General features: G+C 36.4%; 1 protein-coding gene across 2 annotated transcripts in view; it reads right to left on the bottom strand.

The window, feature by feature from the left end:
* Positions 1-13733, bottom strand: part of eml2 (EMAP like 2) — a 39846-nt gene extending 26113 nt beyond the window's left edge. Inside the window, exons 1-3 of one of the 2 annotated variants that reach the window (XM_063016603.1) lie at positions 13570-13733; positions 3108-3293; positions 2695-2821 (exon numbers count right to left, since the gene is read on the bottom strand). In XM_063016603.1, the coding sequence (XP_062872673.1) occupies positions 2695-2821; positions 3108-3293; positions 13570-13639 (383 nt within the window). In that variant the 5' untranslated portion in view covers positions 13640-13733. Of the gene's footprint in view, positions 1-2694; positions 2822-3107; positions 3294-5800; positions 5819-13569 lie in introns of those variants that run through there. The other variant, XM_063016604.1, reaches the window with a different exon arrangement.
* Between the last annotated feature and the right edge of the window lie 6874 nt (positions 13734-20607).

Here is a 20607-nt window from a genome sequence, read left to right as displayed (position 1 = left end):
GCTATACAATGCACACATCCCTGGCTGTCCACATAATCGTGGGAAAAAACAGGATTCTTTAGACCAGTCACTTTGATGTCCAAATCCTATCTGCATCCTATGTCCCACCCAACAAGCTATCAGTGATGTGTGGCTTGTACTTTCTTGGACCTCTGTTGATAGGTATTTACATGGATGCCGTAGTTTTAATCATGAATTTATAATACCTCCCTATATATTTTTGTTAATATTGTACATACTTTTTATTTGTAGAACAGAGGGAAAATTTTAGGTCACCATGGCTTCAGTGGGTGCTTTACTATTGGACATGCTAGAGATGGGAAACTGAAAGGCATTGCATATGCAAATGCAAAGCCACAATGTGTTACACTAATGAGGTGAAGATTTAAAAGGTCATCTTACCAGGTTCTTATAACTTGTTTTATACATAAATCTGGACAAAATACAGCAGTTATTGTTAACTATCTGATATTTGTCTGATCTTAGTACCTGAATTATAAATAAAAGACTTTGTGTTATATGATTTTGTTTACTTGCATATTCTGCTTTTGTTTATAAGCCAGTTACATTTTGCCTGAATTTTTTATTGACATTGTAAATGTCATGGGTCTCCCTTCATGTCTGTCTAAAAGTATCAGTTAACATTTTATAAGTTGCAGTATTTGTAATGTTCTGGCCTTCAATGGAAGCTTTAACTAACAGAGGAAGGAGTAGAGGAAGGATATCAGTGTTGTTTTGAGAACTAAACTCCTAAGCTGTGTCCGAAATCGCATACTTCCATACTGAACAGTACGCGAAAGCAGTACGCCAGAGCGGGTAGTGTGTCCAAATACATAGCGTTCATTAAACGGTACTCGAAAAGTACCCAAATGACCTACTGAATGGGTGGCTATTTTTGAGTATGCAAACACAGCACACTCCGGTCCGATAATCCATCCCATAATTCAACTGGAGCTGATAGATGGCGGAAAGTGCAGAGTCAGCTCTTTACAAGTGTAAGTAAGACCAAAATTAAAAATGTTATGATTGTGTACAACTCTGAATAACGTTATGAGTAGCTTTGTGGAGGAAGACAGGATTGATTTTGTTATAACTGTGGCGAGGTGACGTCATGCATCACGTGACGTTGGTGGACGTAGTACATCTGAGGTTGCGTGCACACTTGCGTACTGAAAGAGCGTACTGTTTTACTGGCTGAGCAATGCACACTGCCTCAAAGTTAGTACGTTTAAGTATGCGATTTCAGGCCGCTCAGGTGGCGCAGCGGTAAAGTACGCTAGCGCACCAGAGTTGGGGTTTCGAATAAATCGTATCGAATCTCAGCTCTACCTTTCCGACTGGGCTGGGTGGCAGCATGAACAACGATTGGCTGTTGTTCAGGGTTAGAGGGTAAGAAAGTCAATGGTCCTCATAACTGGTGCAACTGCGGCCCCTGCTGGCTGACTGATGGCACCTGCACAGGGCTGAGGAATAATGCTGATGGGGTGTGGCCCTCTATACACAGTGCCTGTCAAGTATATGACTTGTGCAGGTGAAAAATGCCAGTATGTCAGTTGAGAGGCGTCCTCAGTCAGCGGTGAAGGGTCGAATCAGTATAGGGGACGCAATCAGGGTAATTGGACACGACTAGATTGGGGGGGGGAATTGGGGGGAAAAAAAAGTATGCGATTTCGGACGCAGCTCAAGACTTACTCATTGCAGTCAGCTGTAAGGCCTCTTTAAAGGCAGACCTATACAGCTACACAGCTCTGTGCTGAGTCTTTGCACATTGCATTACAAAGGTGGTAAGATAGTCGGTCGGTTTGGTGTGATCTGACTTTACAAACAAAGTAAAGACAGAGTATAAATTGATATTCTAGAGAAAAGTGTTGTTGGATATCTCAGGGCTAATTACATGCATTTATTATGCTTTTTCCTTCCTGCTTGCTAATCAATCAGTGTTGTTGGGTTACCAAGGACTGACTGCGGTCACAAGGGTAGCAAGGGCAATTAGTGGTGGTTTTCTCTCTACATTTGCTTCCCAGTCAGAGTTGTCAGCATTCCGATTGTTATGCTCAGTCTATAGAGCATTAAGCACAGACACTTCACAATGCTGATTCAATCTTAGCTCTGGGTGATTGAATCTGTTTCTACTGTAATGTTCTTATCAATTTAGCCAGTATCTGGTTGACCCAGTGGTTGTTTTTTACCACAAGTTACTGCAATTGGGTCCTAACTATCTGTGTGACAAGCACACTGACTTGGTTTTCACAACCCCTGCATTACAGTATATGTGGATTTGACGTGCATGTGCAGTGGGTCTGTCTGCGGTGTGACTGTGCAGTGTGTTGTGTGCTTCTAAATAAAACACCCCCTTACAATCATCTTCCAATAGTGTCAGTCGTTACAGCATCTTTGTGGACCATTGAGTTAGATAGCTTATTTTATTGTCATTTTAAAGGGTCTATACAACTTAGCTCAGGCTGTCCATAGGTGCTTGATGCAGTGTATACTAAGGGAGTATGCAGTATGCCATATCAACCACAGCCTCAGTTCTTGTTATTAATACTACCATCGCAATACTGCTATTAGATTGATGTCAAACAACAGCAGTTAGCAAAATAGCAATGTAATTTTTTTTTTGCAAACAGCTGATTAATGGACAGATACAACACAAAACCATAAATATATATTTTACAAAACGATGTAATTTACCTTTTGATAGATATTAGGGATTCTTTTTTAGGAGAGGAAGGTGAGGATGGAAAGCCACCCATTCTTCTTTGCTCAACATAACCATTGGCTAAAGGTTTGGAAGGAAGCCCTTGTAGAATTTGTCGAACTGAAACCAGAAAAGAACAAAGGTGAAAAGGTAAGCAAATGAACCAGTCTGTTTTGCATGTAACAACCTGCTATATAAAATACCTGTCAAATAACAAATACAACCTCAAACATGGCGAGAGAGATATAACTGGTGTACCTAGCTAGTACTTATGTAGTTCCAGAAAGATTAAGAAGGTACATGATTACTGCTATTGAGGTGTCTGGCTGACAGGCTGGACTCTTGCCTGTTCTAAGCTAAAGTAGGATGTTAAAGCAGAGATCAGAGGTGCTGTGATAATACTGACCTTTGGTTGGTGCGCCCTTTCTGTTGCTGGCCTGTGTGAGCTCTTCGCAGTAGCCAAGTCTGCGTAAAGCATCAGCTAGCGCAGACTTCAGCAGCTGGATCTCATCCTCCTGCAGCTGTACCCTCTGCTCCAGGTGAGACAGACGGTCATCCATCTCCATCCCACTCCCTGCCGAAAGGTTATCATCTGAGAGTGACAGAAAGACAAGGAGACAGTTTTTTTAATATGGTTTAGTCACTTTCTTCTGATGGCTTACATGCCATATAGCTAGGGGGGGTCTGAATATAAATTCATGCCCACCTGCCATGCCACTAACTGTTGAAGCATTAATTTGCCTTAGTTGCAGGAACATCTATTTAATTTAAGATTTGTTTTGCCAGACATATCCCAGCTGCAACCTGCTTCTACTCCCTTTCTCAGACTGTTATGCCTGCAAATGTTCAAGGAATCGTTAATCAATTTACAATTATTTTTGTAGAATAATAAATTGTGTTTTTAATGCCCAAGAAAATGCTATGTGGTCTTTTTCTACTAAATACAACACATGATTATATCTACAGTATATGCATGTATAGGCAAACTAGAGACATCATCTTTACAACAACAGCAACTTAAATTACTAGCTGCTAGTAAAATAATTAGCTTTCTAAATAAAATAGCTTTCATTCATCATTGTAAGATATCCAAAGATCTACTAACTAGACACAATGTACTGGTTAAAATATAAATTTAAAAAAATGTAGGCCAATCACTTAAAACCAGCAAAAATCTTTTACAGGTTAGCTTCAGTTCAGATCCCAATCAAGATTATTGCTCAAATAGCCAAGCAATTAGTTCATAAGTTAACTTAGTTTTACCCTTGCTTCCCTTTCTCTTGACCTGTCGATGAAAACTGCAGGCTAGCACATGCTTCCCCCAACACATTTAAGGGCTTTGACTACTTTTCTATTGGGAAGCTGTGGATTCCTACAGAGAGTTTCCTACTTAAGTAGGAACAGTAGGCACTGCTGTTCACAAGCAGGTAGCACGCCATTCAGCCTTTTGTCCCATAAACACCCAACCAGATCAGTGGCGAATTCTTATAAAAATAGTTAACATGCACTGAGGAACATGCTATGCTCTTTGTATTCCTCCCTGTTTTTCAGCATACTTGCATATTTAGTAAGGATACAGATTCGTAATTGGACAAAATTGTCCTTGCAAAAATTGTGAGTATTGGTAAAATTGTGTGAACAAAGGAAACTATTTAAGACAATTAATATAATAGATATTCAATTGATATACACAGATCAGGCATACCATTATGACCACCTCCTTGTTTCTACACTTACTGTCCATTTTATCAGCTCCACTTACCATATAGAATACACCATATACAAGTACTGACTGTAGTCCATCTATTTCTCTACACACTTTTTAGCCTGCTTTCATGCTGTTCTTCAATGGTCAGGACTCTCCCAGGACCACTACAGAGCAGGTATTATTTGGGTGGTGGATCATTTTCAGCACAGTGCGTGTTGTGCTGGTATGAGTGGATAAGACACAGCAATGGTGCTGGAGTTCTTAAACACCTCACTGTCACTGCTCGACTTAGAATAGTCCACCAACTAAAAATATTCAGCCAACAGCTTCCCGTAGGCAACGTCCTGTGACCACTGATGAAGGTCTAGAAGATGACCAACTCAAACAGCAGCAATAGATGAGCGAACGTCTAGGTAGGAGTGTGTAACAAAGCATGCAGAGAAACAGATGGACTACAATCAGTAATTGTGCTCAAACAAAGTGCTCCTATATGGTAAGTGGAGCTGAAAAAATGGACAGTGAGTGTAGAAACAAGGAGGTGGATTATATGGCTGATCAGTGTATATACTGACATCATTCTAAAGCTGAACTGCAAGACATCCCAATTGAATGTATTTATTTTTAATGTTTAGCTATGCACTGTGATGATTTCTGATCATTCCAGACGTACTGCAGGTGTAATCTAATGTCAAAGATGAATGTGTTTGTTTTTTTATTTTGTCAAAAGGATTTACATTAAAAATGTGAATGTAATGCTGTATTCTGTAGATAAACAGTACATACATTATCATTTCATACACACTTTCATACAAGGCCATTTATTTTGAACAATGTGGTCATTGCCTGATCAAATGCTTGCATGAAAGATAAATCACTGGACTGCAGGGCGACTGTCTACAACAATAGTGACTAAGCAACAACAGTTCATTCAATGTAACAATCGTCTGATTCAAAAAATGCACGTAAACAACAAATCAACTGCTATTAGTTGTAACACTGTAACTATGCACTTTTTAAATGACCAGTTTTCGACAGTTTAAACTCTGCCACAGCCTCTCCTATCTAATAGGACACAAGGTTTGCTTGTTTGCAAGGAAAATGCATTGAGCTGCAGGCGGTCTGTGCATGCATAATTCACGTTTATTTAGTGCCTGCACCTGCTAATATGTGAAGTGCACACCTAATAAGCACTTTATATAGGTGTTAAGGATGTTAACTGCACGGACGGAGAGGACAAAATGATGGAGGAGGGGAGGGGCGCGAAGGGACAGAAAGGGTCACAGAGGAGAATATAGTGGTGCAGAAGAACAAAAGAGGTAGAGAAAAAACAATGATTCAGTCAGCACGGTGGCTGAAATATTTATTGAAAGGTGGCTCAATTCCCCTCCTACCTGCCATTCCACTTTGGGCTCAATGCGTCTGTCAGTCAGTCAGTGGGACAGCTAGCCAGTGGAGCTCTAGCTTGCTTCTCTGGGGGTTTTCTCAGGGTGAAAGCAGCACCTTCTGTCTCCCTCCTTTCACGTTTCTGGAAAGCTGATTTTGTGTCTGGACCTGCCCATCGTCTCATCCTCCCACCCTCTCTCCTTACTTACCACTCAGTGCCGTCCGCAAACCGAGTGCTTTTTGTAATAGGATACGGCGGACATACCCTATGCAGCAGACGATATTGCTGCTGCTGCTGCTGCTGTCCAAAGTGGTGAGGCTTGGCAATTATCCAGATCTGATGCAGTGACCAGGCACTGCCAGGAAGTGCACAGAGCTAACCATACTGCTGCTGCTCCTGCTACTACTACTACCACCACTACTACTTCTAATAATAATAATAATAATAATATTTATATAGCTATATTGGACTTTTACCCATTTATAGTCACTACATTTAGTCTATATTTAAGGAAAGTACCCCATTTGTTGTGGATTTGATTTTAAATAAATGTAATTGCCACTTTAACCATTTAATCTACAACTAATTACCCAAAATAACAAAGTGAACACATATATTTAGATTTATTTGGAAAATATCTTATTGCAATACTTTGTGTCCACCTCTGGCAGCAATTACAGTTGCAAACCTTATTGGATTTGTCTCTACAACCATTGCACACTTTCATTTGGTCTGTTTATCCCATTTCTGTGGTAGGTTCTATCAAGCTCCATCAAATTGTGTGGTCTGTGAACGGCCACTCTCCACAGATGTTCAATGCAGTTTAAATGTGGGCTTTGGTTGAACCACTCAAAGACAAAGACTTATCCCAAAACCACACAAGTGTTGTTTTGGCTGTATGCTTTGGGTCAGTGTTGTGTTGAAATGTGAACTGTCACCATAATCAAAGTGTGTTTAAGCTTTGGAGGAGGTTTTCTTGTTTCTCGAATACATTTCTGTTCTTCTCTACATTAATTCATCCCTCAATTGTTACCAGTCTTCCTGTAAATTCCAACCAGCTGTTATATGCCTTTTGACTCTGACATAAAAGCCTGATTTTATAGAGCTGCAGAGATGGTTATCCATCCAACAGGCTCTCCTATCACTGCACATGACTTTTCAGGCACTTTCCAAACTATGTCGGACTTCAGTTGAGTCCTGAATGCATCTAAAGAACAATTAAAGCAAACAGAATGTAATTTGGAATGTTACAGCAGATGGCTAGAAGATTTGTGAGAAAGAGATTTCCATTTTTATTCAGAAAATGTATTCAAAAAAATATTCAGCTTGTACACCAGCGCCGAGATTCTGAACTTCTTGGTTGCCACCGGTCAGCTGGGCGCCATCTAGCGGGCATAATTGGCAGTGCCTGCAGCAGACCCTAATTGGCTACCGTGTCTGCTAGGGCGGGATGACCGGACTATGTGGGTGGGGTCTTCTAATGCTGTGCAGGGACCCTGATTAGCAGATAGAGGCGCCTGTGCAGAAGCATAGGTGAATAACAAAGCGTCCGCTAAGGACTGCGCAAGGGTCGGAGCAGGCGTGAGCAGGAAATATACCTTCCTCGAATGCAATCAGGAATCTCCAGCAGCGGAAGACAAATTGACTACTCTAAATCGGGATAAAAATGGGGTGAAATGCATAAATAAATAGTAGATTGGGTGAAAATGGTAGTTATTTCAATTCAAAATCCAATTCCTAACACAACAAAGTGTGCAAAAAGTCAAGAGGTCTGAATACTTTGAATCCACTGAATCTACTGAATCCCTTTATATAGGTTAACTTCAAAATTTATAAAGCCAGTAACTGTATCTTTTTAAACATCTGGTCAAGCAGGTGAATATGCTTGGAGAATAGTTCTAACCCGACCTATACTATAAACAAGAGTCTGTACTGTGCTGTTGACATACTGATTAACTGTCCTTCCCAACCAGTGGGAAAAAGGCCTATGATGCATGCTTGTATTCAACACCCACAGAAAGAACAGACTTCTGCTCAATTACTGAAAACATCAGTTATCATGGACAACAGAGAATAATAATAAGGGAATTATGTTGCTCTGCCATTCAGATCTGATAGCAGATGTTGGGGAATATATTTTGAACATTTATTCCACCAGGTGGCAATTTGTGCCATTCTTAGGCTAATTTGATTACCTAATCTACACTTGTGGCACTGTGGGTAGTGCTGTAGCCTCACAGCAAGAAAAGGGCCTGGGTTTTTTCAATCTTTAGCTGTTTTAAAACTTTTAAAACAATATCCAAAAAGCAACAGATGTTGCTAAAAATAGTAGCATACAGGCTATTTCTTTTTTCTTTTTTTATATTTTGTTTATGCATTTTCCCCCCTTTTTCTCCCTTTTTAGAGCATCCAATTGCCCGATTGCGTCATTCTTCCTCTCCACCAATGCCGTTCCCCGCTCTGATTGAGGAGAACAAAGCTAACCCATGGGAACGTGGGACACAGCAGTATGCATTTTGTGCAGTGCGAATTAGCACTATGTTCCGAGAGACACACCCTGACAGCACTCTTTTCCTGTCTCTGTGCAGGCGCCATCAATCAGCCAGCAGAGGTCGTAATTGCATTAGTTATGAGAAAGGCCAATCGTTCATGTGGCTGCTCAGCCCAGCCGGCAGGCAGAGCTGAGACTCGCTACAATGTATTCGAGATTCCAGCTATGGTGTCAGTGTGTGTTTTTACCGCTGCGCCCCCTGAGTGGCTCGTACAGGCTATTTCTTTACAAGTTGAATTAATGTTAGCTTTAAACCCATTCTAGGATCTCTTTGAACTTTTGTCTTTCACATGCACTGTTTTTATTGACTGACAAGGTTTACATGATCTGTTTAAGGTGTAATAAAGGTGTAAGAGGAAACAGCAACAGGAATCCATCAATGTTGAAATCAAAGGATGTAAAACATAACTATAATATGAAAAGATTTTGATGATATCACTCAGTCCTACTGTTGCTTCAGTAACGAGACTTTAATTAAAGTTGCTTAAGAAAAACTGACCACAAATAGTATTTCACCCAACAAGACATAGGGTCAGATGAGTAGCATAAAAGCAACAAATAAAGGTAAAAAAAACAAAACAGAAAATAGACAACAAGAACAATAAAATAGGATATAACATGTTAGAAAATGAGGCACAGAATTATTGGTTAAGCCCAGGCATAGAACAATTGAACCTACAAGGTATAGCCTGTATACACACAAGGCACAGGGTAACAAGACACAGATAAACACAATCAGAAAAACAAACCAATAATTAGATGGGCTAAACTAACACTCAAACACTAGAGCACCTGATACTTTTACCATGGAGGCCAGAAAGAATGCACCCAATCACAGGATGCATGACCAAAGTAGAACAAAACCAACAGCAAAAAAAGCATATGCTCAACATGGATTTACACATGGGGTCTGCTTCAGAAAGAAGACATCATGCCACCTCTGGGGCAACTCAATCTCAATCAAGGTGCAGGTGACTCATCAGATAAGAGAAACTGACACATCAATCATTTGCACCTCCATGCCCCAACTGTCAGCAAAATTTGGCAGGGCAGAAGGACATGATTTCATAACCCGGCCATGCCACTGATCTCAACGGCAGATGAGCTTGTTACAAAAGCTGTGGTGTGTGATTGTTATACACGATGTTACAGTCTTTGGAATAGGTCCTGTCCTGTGAAAATGTGCAAATACTCATATCATCATGAAGCTTCATTAACTTGCAGGAATAACATTAGTTTTAGTTTATGACCCTGCTATTCTCAGCACCCATCTGTCACCCATCCTACCCATCTGTCACAGTGACCTTACACTGGTCATAATTAGTTTAATCTACTAATGCTACAGCCAGTTCACTAACAGGGTGTATGCTCCTACCCAGACTCATTATGGCTATTTCCACCAGCATCACTGATTGTAGGGGGATTTATAGTCAGAAATATTAGATAAAATTCAGCCGTTGTCAACTCAAAAGAAAGAAAAGCCCACTTCTGTGCAGAATGTGACTATTTACATTAAAAGTAATAACATCCATGACCAGAAGTCATGACCAGAGGATGATTTGAATAAGCTGTTTAGTTTTCTTGAGTCCTGGATCTATTCTCCGGGAAAAGGAATTGGCTGCTTTAGCCACACTTTGATTCTGCACAGCTGGCTACAGGAGTCATGTTCTTCCCATAATCTAGTCTTTTTGGATAATTGTAATCTATTTTGTAATCGTCCTTCTTTCTTTAGGCGTGATGAAATTCACCTCAGTAATTGAATAGGACATTCAAATTGTTAATTATTTTAATTATTGTTAATTATTTTAATTATTATTAATCATTTTAAATATTGTTAATTATTTTAAATATTGTATCATAGCACTAATTATACATATAATTGCTAGTTTGACTGCACCCATAACAAAGTACATGGAACAGTGGTCTCTGCCAAGATCACAAACAAACCCAAACATTTACTTTATTATAGTAAACAGTCAGATGTCTAATACAGGAATTAAAACCTTAATAATGTTGTCACTAAGCACGTTAACAACAACCATCCGTCCACACAGAGATAATATGAAAATAAGTTTAGTGAGAATTGACATTTATATTCAGCCCTGTGCAGAAAAAGCTGGTGCATATTGTGTAACTAAACTATTGCTTATTTACTATATAGTTAAACTATCAGGTATGCTGGAAACCATAAAAATACTAGAAATGTGCTAAAGTGGTTTGCATTCATTCAGCCCACTATATAATAGCTAGAACAAGTCAGGAATCACCCACCCAGTTTGGCTGTAAAAAATGGATTTCATAAAAGTCATAAAAGTAGTCCAACACTAATTCATCGTTTATAGCCAGTACTGGGAAGTTGTAGCCTAGCAGTTAAGGTACTGGACTTGTAAGTAGAAGGTTGCTGGTTCAAACCCCACCACTGCCAGGTTGCCACTGTTGGGTCCTTGAGAAAGGCCCTTAACCCTCAATTGCTTGGACTGTATACTGTAAGTCGCTTTGGATAAAAGTGTCTGCTAAATGCCGAAAATGTAAATGTACTGGCCTTGATCCCAATTTTCTGGCTTAGCCTTATAATTCCTTGTTAGTGATTATTAATAATTATAGCTTGTGACCTTTTGATGCACATATAATTAAGGCTAGTTTGACTGCACCCATTACAAAGTACATGGACTAGTAATCTCTGCCAAGATCACAAACAAACCCAAACATTTACTTTATTATAGAAAACAGTCAGATTTAATCCAAAAGCAGGTTTTCAATAAACCAGAATATAATGTGTTATTTAGTCCGATTTTACAACAGCATTTACCATATACCATACTTACGATGGTCCCAGTACAGTCATCAAAACATGTATGTTGTTGTCACTAAGCACGTTAACAACGACCATCCATCCACACAGAGATAATATAAAAATAATTTAGTAAAAATTTACATTTACATTCAGCCCTGTGCAGAAAAGCGGGTGCATATTGTGTAACTAAACTTATTTACTATATGTAGTTAAACTATCAGGTATGCTGGAAATCATAAAATCATAAAATGTGCTAAAGTGGTTTGCATTTATTCAGCCCACTATGTAATAGCTAGAACAAGTCAGGAATCACCCACCCAGACTGGCTGTAAAAAATGGAACTCATAAGTCGCTTTGGATAAAAGCGTCTGCTAAATGCTAAAAATGTCTCAAGGGAGCTGGGAGCAGTCACCAAGAAAACCATTAGTAACACACTTCGCCGTAATGGATTGAGATCCTGCAGTGCCCGCAAAGTCCCTTTGCTCAAGAAGGCTCATGTACAGGCCCGTCTGAAGTTTGCCAATGAACACCTGAATGATTCAGAGAAAGCTTGGGAGAATGTGATATGGTCAGATGAGACCAAAATTGAGCTCTTTGGCATCAACTCCACTCGCTGTGTTTGAAGGCAGAGAAATGCCCAGTGGGGATGGTGTTCTTGGGGTCATATCCAGCATTTCTCTGCTCCCAGCTCCCTTGAGATCATTGACAAGCTCCTCCCGTGTAATTCTGGACTGACCTCACCTTTCTCAGAATCATTCTTACCCCACGAGGTGAGATCTTGCATGGAGCTCCAGAGTGAGGGTGATTGACTGTGATCTTGTATTTCTTCCATTTTCGAATTATCGCACCAACAGTGGTCTCTTTCTCACCAAGCTTCTTGCTGATGGTCTTGTAGCCCATTCCAGCCTTGTGCAGGTCTACAATCTTGTCCCTGACGTCCTTTGATAGCTCTTTGGTCTTGCCCATGGTGGTCGAGAGATTTGAACGGAAGAAACTGATTCTGTGACAGGAGTCTTTTATACAGGGACAGGACTAATTTGTGTGCCTCATGGGCACATAAACGGTCTGTGGGGGTCAGAATTCTTGCTGGTTGGTAGGGGATCAAATACTTATTTCCCTTAATTAAATACAAATTAATTTATAACTTTTATTTAATGTTTTTTTTCTGGATTTTTTGTTGATATTCTGTCTCTCTCTGTTAAAATAAACCTTCCATAAAAATTATAGACTGTTCAAGTCTTTGTAAGGGAGTAAACTTACAAAATCAGCAGGGGATCAAATACTTATTTCCCCCACTGTAATTAGGGCTAGTTTGACTGCACCCATTACAAAGTACATGGACTAGTAATCTCTGCCAAGAATACAAACAAACCCAAACATTTACTTTATTAAAACAGTCAGATGTCATTCCAATAAACTACATTTACATTTTCTGCTGGTGTATACTGTGGGAACTAATTTGCTATATAATTACATTTACATTTTCTGCAATTAGCAGACGCTTTTATCCAAAGCGTCTTACAGTACTGTGACAGTATATTGTCTAAGGAATTAAGGGTTAAGGGCCTTGCTCAAGGGCCCAACAGCAGCAACCTGGCAGTGGTGGGGCTTGAACCAGCGACCTTCTGATTACTAGTCCAGTACCTTAACTGCTAGACTACATTTACATTTTCAGTGTTTAGCAGACGCCTTTATCCAAAGCGACTTACAATTGAGACAGTATACATGGCAAGCAATTGAGGGTTAAGGGCCTTGCTCAAGGGCCCAACAGTGGCAAGCTGGCTTGTAAAATCCATTTGATTTTACAAGATTGGCCATATGCCATACTTACGACGGTCCTACTGATTACTAGTCCAGTACCTTAACTGCTAGACTACATTTACATTTATCCAAAGCGACTTACAGTTGAGACAGTATACATCGCAAGCAATTGAGGGTTAAGGGCCTTGCTCAAGGGCCCAACAGCAGCAACCTGGCAATGGTGGGGCTTGAACCAGCGACCTTCTGATTACTAGTCCAGTACCTTAACTGCTAGACTACATTTACATTCATCCAAAGCGACTTACAATTGAGACAGTACATGGCAAGCAATTGAGGGTTAAGGGCCTTGCTCAAGGGCCCAACAGTGGCAAGCTGGCTTGAACCAACAACTATCTGATTACTAGTCCTGTACCTTAACCACTGTGCTACCACTGTTCTACACTGACTACAACGTAATAACACAACATCATGTATTCATCAATAAACTTTGTTCGGGTTATGGCCAGGGTATAAATGTATTATTTAACCCGTATTAACGTGGTAAAACGGAACATTATGACGTAATAATATCTCATGCACCTTGTCCTGTAACAAAGCCCTGTAACCAGTGTGGATTTGAAGCCCAGTGCTATTCATTATAAATGCACCCAGACACTCGTGCCAAACTTACCGTTATAATAGCGAAGCAGGAGCGAGCTCTTATCACACAGGTTACCGCAGGGCGCTATTCTTTCCGTCATTTCTCCTCTTCTTAAACCCTCTTATATAAACGCGTTATTGTACAATCAGCTATGTCGCTTCCTTCACCGTTCAGAGCGACACTTTCTGCGCGAGCCTTAAACACCTTCCCTGGCAACCCGCGCGACTACTGGCTCTAAGTTACCATGGCAACAGTCGCACCGCCAGGACCCGCGCGCGATAGAAACTCGGGCACGCGCTTCCTGTTACACTGGCCTAATCAAGTAATGCACACCAGTCACGTGTGCAGTCCCAGTGTTTATTTGTTTATTAAAGCAATACGCCATAAGAATAAGAATTGTTATAGTAATGTAGTGTAGATCAGGGTTTAACATGTTTATTTAGGGTTGTTATAGTAATGTAGTGTAGATCAGGGCTTAACATGTTTATTTAGATTTGTTATAGTAATGTAGTGTAGATCAGGGTTTAACATGTTTATTTAGATTTGTTATAGTAATGTAGTGTAGATCAGGGTTTAACATGTTTATTTAAATTTTTTATAGTAATGTAGTGTAGATCAGGGCTTAACATGTTTATTTAGATTTGTTATAGTAATGTAGTGTAGATCAGGGCTTAACATGTTTATTTAGGGTTGTTATAGTAATGTAGTGTAGATCAGGGTTTAACATGTTTATTTAGGGATGTTATAGTAATGTAGTGTAGATCAGGGTTTAACATGTTTATTTAGGGTTGTTATAGTAATGTAGTGTAGATCAGGGTTTAACATGTTTATTTAGATTTCTTATAGTAATGTAGTGTAGATCAGGGTTTAACATGTTTATTTAGGGTTGTTATAGTAATGTAGTGTAGATCAGGGTTTAACATGTTTATTTAGATTTGTTATAGTAATGTAGTGTAGATCAGGGTTTAACATGTTTATTTAGGGTTGTTATAGTAATGTAGTGTAGATCAGGGTTTAACATATTTATTTAGATTTCTTATAGTAATGTAGTGTAGATCAGGGTTTAACATGTTTATTTAGATTTGTTATAGTAATGTAGTGTAGATCAGGGTTTAACATGTTTATTTAGGGTTGTTATAGTAATGTAGTGTAGATCAGGGCTTAACATGTTTATTTAGATTTGTTATGGTAATGTAGTGTAGATCAGGGTTTAACATGTTTATTTAGGGTTGTTATAGTAATGTAGTGTAGATCAGGGTTTAACATGTTTATTTAGGGTTGTTATAGTAATGTAGTGTAGATCAGGGTTTAACATGTTTATTTAGAATTGTTATAGTAATGTAGTGTAGATCAGGGTTTAACATGTTTATTTAGAATTGTTATAGTAATGTAGTGTAGATCAGGGTTTAACATGTTTATTTAGGGTTGTTATAGTAATGTAGTGTAGATCAGGGTTTAACATGTTTATTTAGATTTCTTATAGTAATGTAGTGTAGATCAGGGTTTAACATGTTTATTTAGGGTTGTTATAGTAATGTAGTGTAGATCAGGGTTTAACATGTTTATTTAGATTTGTTATAGTAATGTAGTGTAGATCAGGGTTTAACATGTTTATTTAGATTTGTTATAGTAATGTAGTGTAGATCAGGGCTTAACATGTTTATTTAGGGTTGTTATAGTAATGTAGTGTAGATCAGGGTTTAACATGTTTATTTAGATTTGTTATAGTAATGTAGTGTAGATCAGGGTTTAACATGTTTATTTAGGGTTGTTATAGTGATGTAGTGTAGATCAGGGCTTAACATGTTTATTTAGATTTGTTATAGTAATGTAGTGTAGATCAGGGCTTAACATGTTTATTTAGGGTTGTTATAGTAATGTAGTGTAGATCAGGGTTTAACATGTTTATTTAGATTTGTTATAGTAATGTAGTGTAGATCAGGGTTTAACATGTTTATTTAGGGTTGTTATAGTAATGTAGTGTAGATCAGGGTTTAACATGTTTATTTAGATTTGTTATAGTAATGTAGTGTAGATCAGGGTTTAACATGTTTATTTAAATTTTTTATAGTAATGTAGTGTAGATCAGGGTTTAACATGTTTATTTAGAATTGTTATAGTAATGTAGTGTAGATCAGGGTTTAACATGTTTATTTAGATTTGTTATAGTAATGTAGTGTAGATCAGGGTTTAACATGTTTTTTTAAATTTTTTATAGTAATGTAGTGTAGATCAGGGCTTAACATGTTTATTTACATTTGTTATAGTAATGTAGTGTAGATCAGGGTTTAACATGTTTATTTAAATTTGTTATAGTAATGTAGTGTAGATCAGGGTTTAACATGTTTATTTAGATTTTTTATAGTAATGTAGTGTAGATCAGGGCTTAACATGTTTATTTACATTTGTTATAGTAATGTAGTGTAGATCAGGGTTTAATATGTTTATTTAGATTTGTTATAGTGATGTAGTGTAGATCAGGGCTTAACATGTTTATTTAGATTTGTTATAGTAATGTAGTGTAGATCAGGGTTTAACATGTTTATTTAGGGTTGTTATAGTAATGTAGTGTAGATCAGGGCTTAACATGTTTATTTAGGGTTGTTATAGTAATGTAGTGTAGATCAGGGTTTAACATGTTTATTTAGATTTGTTATAGTAATGTAGTGTAGATCAGGGTTTAACATGTTTATTTAGATTTGTTATAGTAATGTAGTGTAGATCAGGGCTTAACATGTTTATTTAGGGTTGTTATAGTAATGTAGTGTAGATCAGGGTTTAACATGTTTATTTAGATTTGTTATAGTAATGTAGTGTAGATCAGGGTTTAACATGTTTATTTAAATTTTTTATAGTAATGTAGTGTAGATCAGGGTTTAACATGTTTATTTAGATTTGTTATAGTAATGTAGTGTAGATCAGGGTTTAACATGTTTATTTAAATTTTTTATAGTAATGTAGTGTAGATCAGGGTTTAACATGTTTATTTAGGGTTGTTATAGTAATGTAGTGTAGATCAGGGTTTAACATGTTTATTTAGATTTGTTATAGTAATGTAGTGTAGATCAGGGTTTAACATGTTTATTTAAATTTTTTATAGTAATGTAGTGTAGATCAGGGCTTAACATGTTTATTTAGATTTGTTATAGTAATGTAGTGTAGATCAGGGCTTAACATGTTTATTTAGGGTTGTTATAGTAATGTAGTGTAGATCAGGGTTTAACATGTTTATTTAGATTTGTTATAGTAATGTAGTGTAGATCAGGGTTTAACATGTTTATTTAAATTTGTTATAGTAATGTAGTGTAGATCAGGGTTTAACATGTTTATTTAGATTTGTTATAGTAATGTAGTGTAGATCAGGGTTTAACATGTTTATTTAGGGTTGTTATAGTAATGTAGTGTAGATCAGGGCTTAACATGTTTATTTAGGGTTGTTATAGTAATGTAGTGTAGATCAGGGTTTAACATGTTTATTTAGATTTGTTATAGTAATGTAGTGTAGATCAGGGTTTAACATGTTTATTTCGATTTGTTATAGTAATGTAGTGTAGATCAGGGTTTAACATGTTTATTTAGGGTTGTTATAGTAATGTAGTGTAGATCAGGGTTTAACATGTTTATTTAGATTTGTTATAGTAATGTAGTGTAGATCAGGGTTTAACATGTTTATTTAGAGTTGTTATAGTAATGTAGTGTAGATCAGGGCTTAACATGTTTATTTAGATTTGTTATAGTAATGTAGTGTAGATCAGGGTTTAACATGTTTATTTAGGGTTGTTATAGTAATGTAGTGTAGATCAGGGTTTAACATGTTTATTTAGATTTGTTATAGTAATGTAGTGTAGATCAGGGTTTAACATGTTTATTTAGATTTGTTATAGTAATGTAGTGTAGATCAGGGTTTAACATGTTTATTTAGGGTTGTTATAGTAATGTAGTGTAGATCAGGGTTTAACATGTTTATTTAGATTTGTTATAGTAATGTAGTGTAGATCAGGGTTTAACATGTTTATTTAGATTTGTTATAGTAATGTAGTGTAGATCAGGGTTTAACATGTTTATTTAGGGATGTTATAGTAATGTAGTGTAGATCAGGGTTTAACATGTTTATTTAGGGTTGTTATAGTAATGTAGTGTAGATCAGGGCTTAACATGTTTATTTAGGGTTGTTATAGTAATGTAGTGTAGATCAGGGTTTAACATGTTTATTTAGATTTGTTATAGTAATGTAGTGTAGATCAGGGTTTAACATGTTTATTTAGATTTGTTATAGTAATGTAGTGTAGATCAGGGCTTAACATGTTTATTTAGGGTTGTTATAGTAATGTAGTGTAGATCAGGGTTTAACATGTTTATTTAGATTTGTTATAGTAATGTAGTGTAGATCAGGGTTTAACATGTTTATTTAAATTTTTTATAGTAATGTAGTGTAGATCAGGGTTTAACATGTTTATTTAGATTTGTTATAGTAATGTAGTGTAGATCAGGGTTTAACATGTTTATTTAAATTTTTTATAGTAATGTAGTGTAGATCAGGGTTTAACATGTTTATTTAGAATTGTTATAGTAATGTAGTGTAGATCAGGGTTTAACATGTTTATTTAGATTTGTTATAGTAATGTAGTGTAGATCAGGGTTTAACATGTTTATTTAAATTTTTTATAGTAATGTAGTGTAGATCAGGGCTTAACATGTTTATTTAGATTTGTTATAGTAATGTAGTGTAGATCAGGGCTTAACATGTTTATTTAGGGTTGTTATAGTAATGTAGTGTAGATCAGGGTTTAACATGTTTATTTAGATTTGTTATAGTAATGTAGTGTAGATCAGGGTTTAACATGTTTATTTAGATTTGTTATAGTAATGTAGTGTAGATCAGGGTTTAACATGTTTATTTAGATTTGTTATAGTAATGTAGTGTAGATCAGGGTTTAACATGTTTATTTAAATTTGTTATAGTAATGTAGTGTAGATCAGGGCTTAACATGTTTATTTAGATTTGTTATAGTAATGTAGTGTAGATCAGGGTTTAACATGTTTATTTAAATTTGTTATAGTAATGTAGTGTAGATCAGGGTTTAACATGTTTATTTAAATTTGTTATAGTAATGTAGTGTAGATCAGGGCTTAACATGTTTATTTAGGGTTGTTATAGTAATGTAGTGTAGATCAGGGTTTAACATGTTTATTTAGATTTGTTATAGTAATGTAGTGTAGATCAGGGTTTAACATGTTTATTTAGGGTTGTTATAGTAATGTAGTGTAGATCAGGGTTTAACATGTTTATTTAGATTTGTTATAGTAATGTAGTGTAGATCAGGGCTTAACATGTTTATTTAGGGTTGTTATAGTAATGTAGTGTAGATCAGGGTTTAACATGTTTATTTAGGGTTGTTATAGTAATGTAGTGTAGATCAGGGTTTAACATGTTTATTTAGATTTGTTATAGTAATGTAGTGTAGATCAGGGTTTAACATGTTTATTTAGGGTTGTTATAGTAATGTAGTGTAGATCAGGGTTTAACATGTTTATTTAGATTTGTTATAGTAATGTAGTGTAGATCAGGGTTTAACATGTTTATTTAAATTTGTTATAGTAATGTAGTGTAGATCAGGGCTTAACATGTTTATTTAGATTTGTTATAGTAATGTAGTGTAGATCAGGGCTTAACATGTTTATTTAGGGTTGTTATAGTAATGTAGTGTAGATCAGGGTTTAACATGTTTATTTAGATTTGTTATAGTAATGTAGTGTAGATCAGGGCTTAACATGTTTATTTAGGGTTGTTATAGTAATGTAGTGTAGATCAGGGTTTAACATGTTTATTTAGATTTGTTATAGTAATGTAGTGTAGATCAGGGTTTAACATGTTTATTTAGGGTTGTTATAGTAATGTAGTGTAGATCAGGGCTTAACATGTTTATTTAGGGTTGTTATAGTAATGTAGTGTAGATCAGGGTTTAACATGTTTATTTAGGGTTGTTATAGTAATGTAGTGTAGATCAGGGTTTAACATGTTTATTTAAATTTGTTATAGTAATGTAGTGTAGATCAGGGCTTAACATGTTTATTTAGATTTGTTATAGTAATGTAGTGTAGATCAGGGTTTAACATGTTTATTTAGGGTTGTTATAGTAATGTAGTGTAGATCAGGGTTTAACATGTTTATTTAGGGTTGTTATAGTAATGTAGTGTAGATCAGGGTTTAACATGTTTATTTAGGGTTGTTATAGTAATGTAGTGTAGATCAGGGCTTAACATGTTTATTTAGGGTTGTTATAGTGATGTAGTGTAGATCAGGGCTTAACATGTTTATTTAAATTTGTTATAGTAATGTAGTGTAGATCAGGGCTTAACATGTTTATTTAAATTTGTTATAGTAATGTAGTGTAGATCAGGGCTTAACATGTTTATTTAGGGTTGTTATAGTAATGTAGTGTAGATCAGGGCTTAACATGTTTATTTAGGGTTGTTATAGTAATGTAGTGTAGATCAGGGCTTAACATGTTTATTTAGATTTGTTATAGTAATGTAGTGTAGATCAGGGTTTAACATGTTTATTTAGGGTTGTTATAGTAATGTAGTGTAGATCAGGGCTTAACATGTTTATTTAGATTTGTTATAGTAATGTAGTGTAGATCAGGGTTTAACATGTTTATTTAGGGTTGTTATAGTAATGTAGTGTAGATCAGGGCTTAACATGTTTATTTAGGGTTGTTATAGTAATGTAGTGTAGATCAGGGCTTAACATGTTTATTTAGATTTGTTATAGTAATGTAGTGTAGATCAGGGCTTAACATGTTTATTTAGGGTTGTTATAGTAATGTAGTGTAGATCAGGGCTTAACATGTTTATTTAAATTTGTTATAGTAATGTAGTGTAGATCAGGGCTTAACATGTTTATTTAGGGTTGTTATAGTAATGTAGTGTAGATCAGGGCTTAACATGTTTATTTAAATTTGTTATAGTAATGTAGTGTAGATCAGGGCTTAACATGTTTATTTAAATTTGTTATAGTAATGTAGTGTAGATCAGGGTTTAACATGTTTATTTAGGGATGTTATA

The sequence above is a fragment of the Trichomycterus rosablanca genome, chromosome 20 (assembly GCF_030014385.1).
Source record: "Trichomycterus rosablanca isolate fTriRos1 chromosome 20, fTriRos1.hap1, whole genome shotgun sequence".
In the NCBI taxonomy this organism is placed as follows: domain Eukaryota; kingdom Metazoa; phylum Chordata; class Actinopteri; order Siluriformes; family Trichomycteridae; genus Trichomycterus; species Trichomycterus rosablanca.
This window is presented reverse-complemented; position numbering and strand designations above follow the sequence as displayed.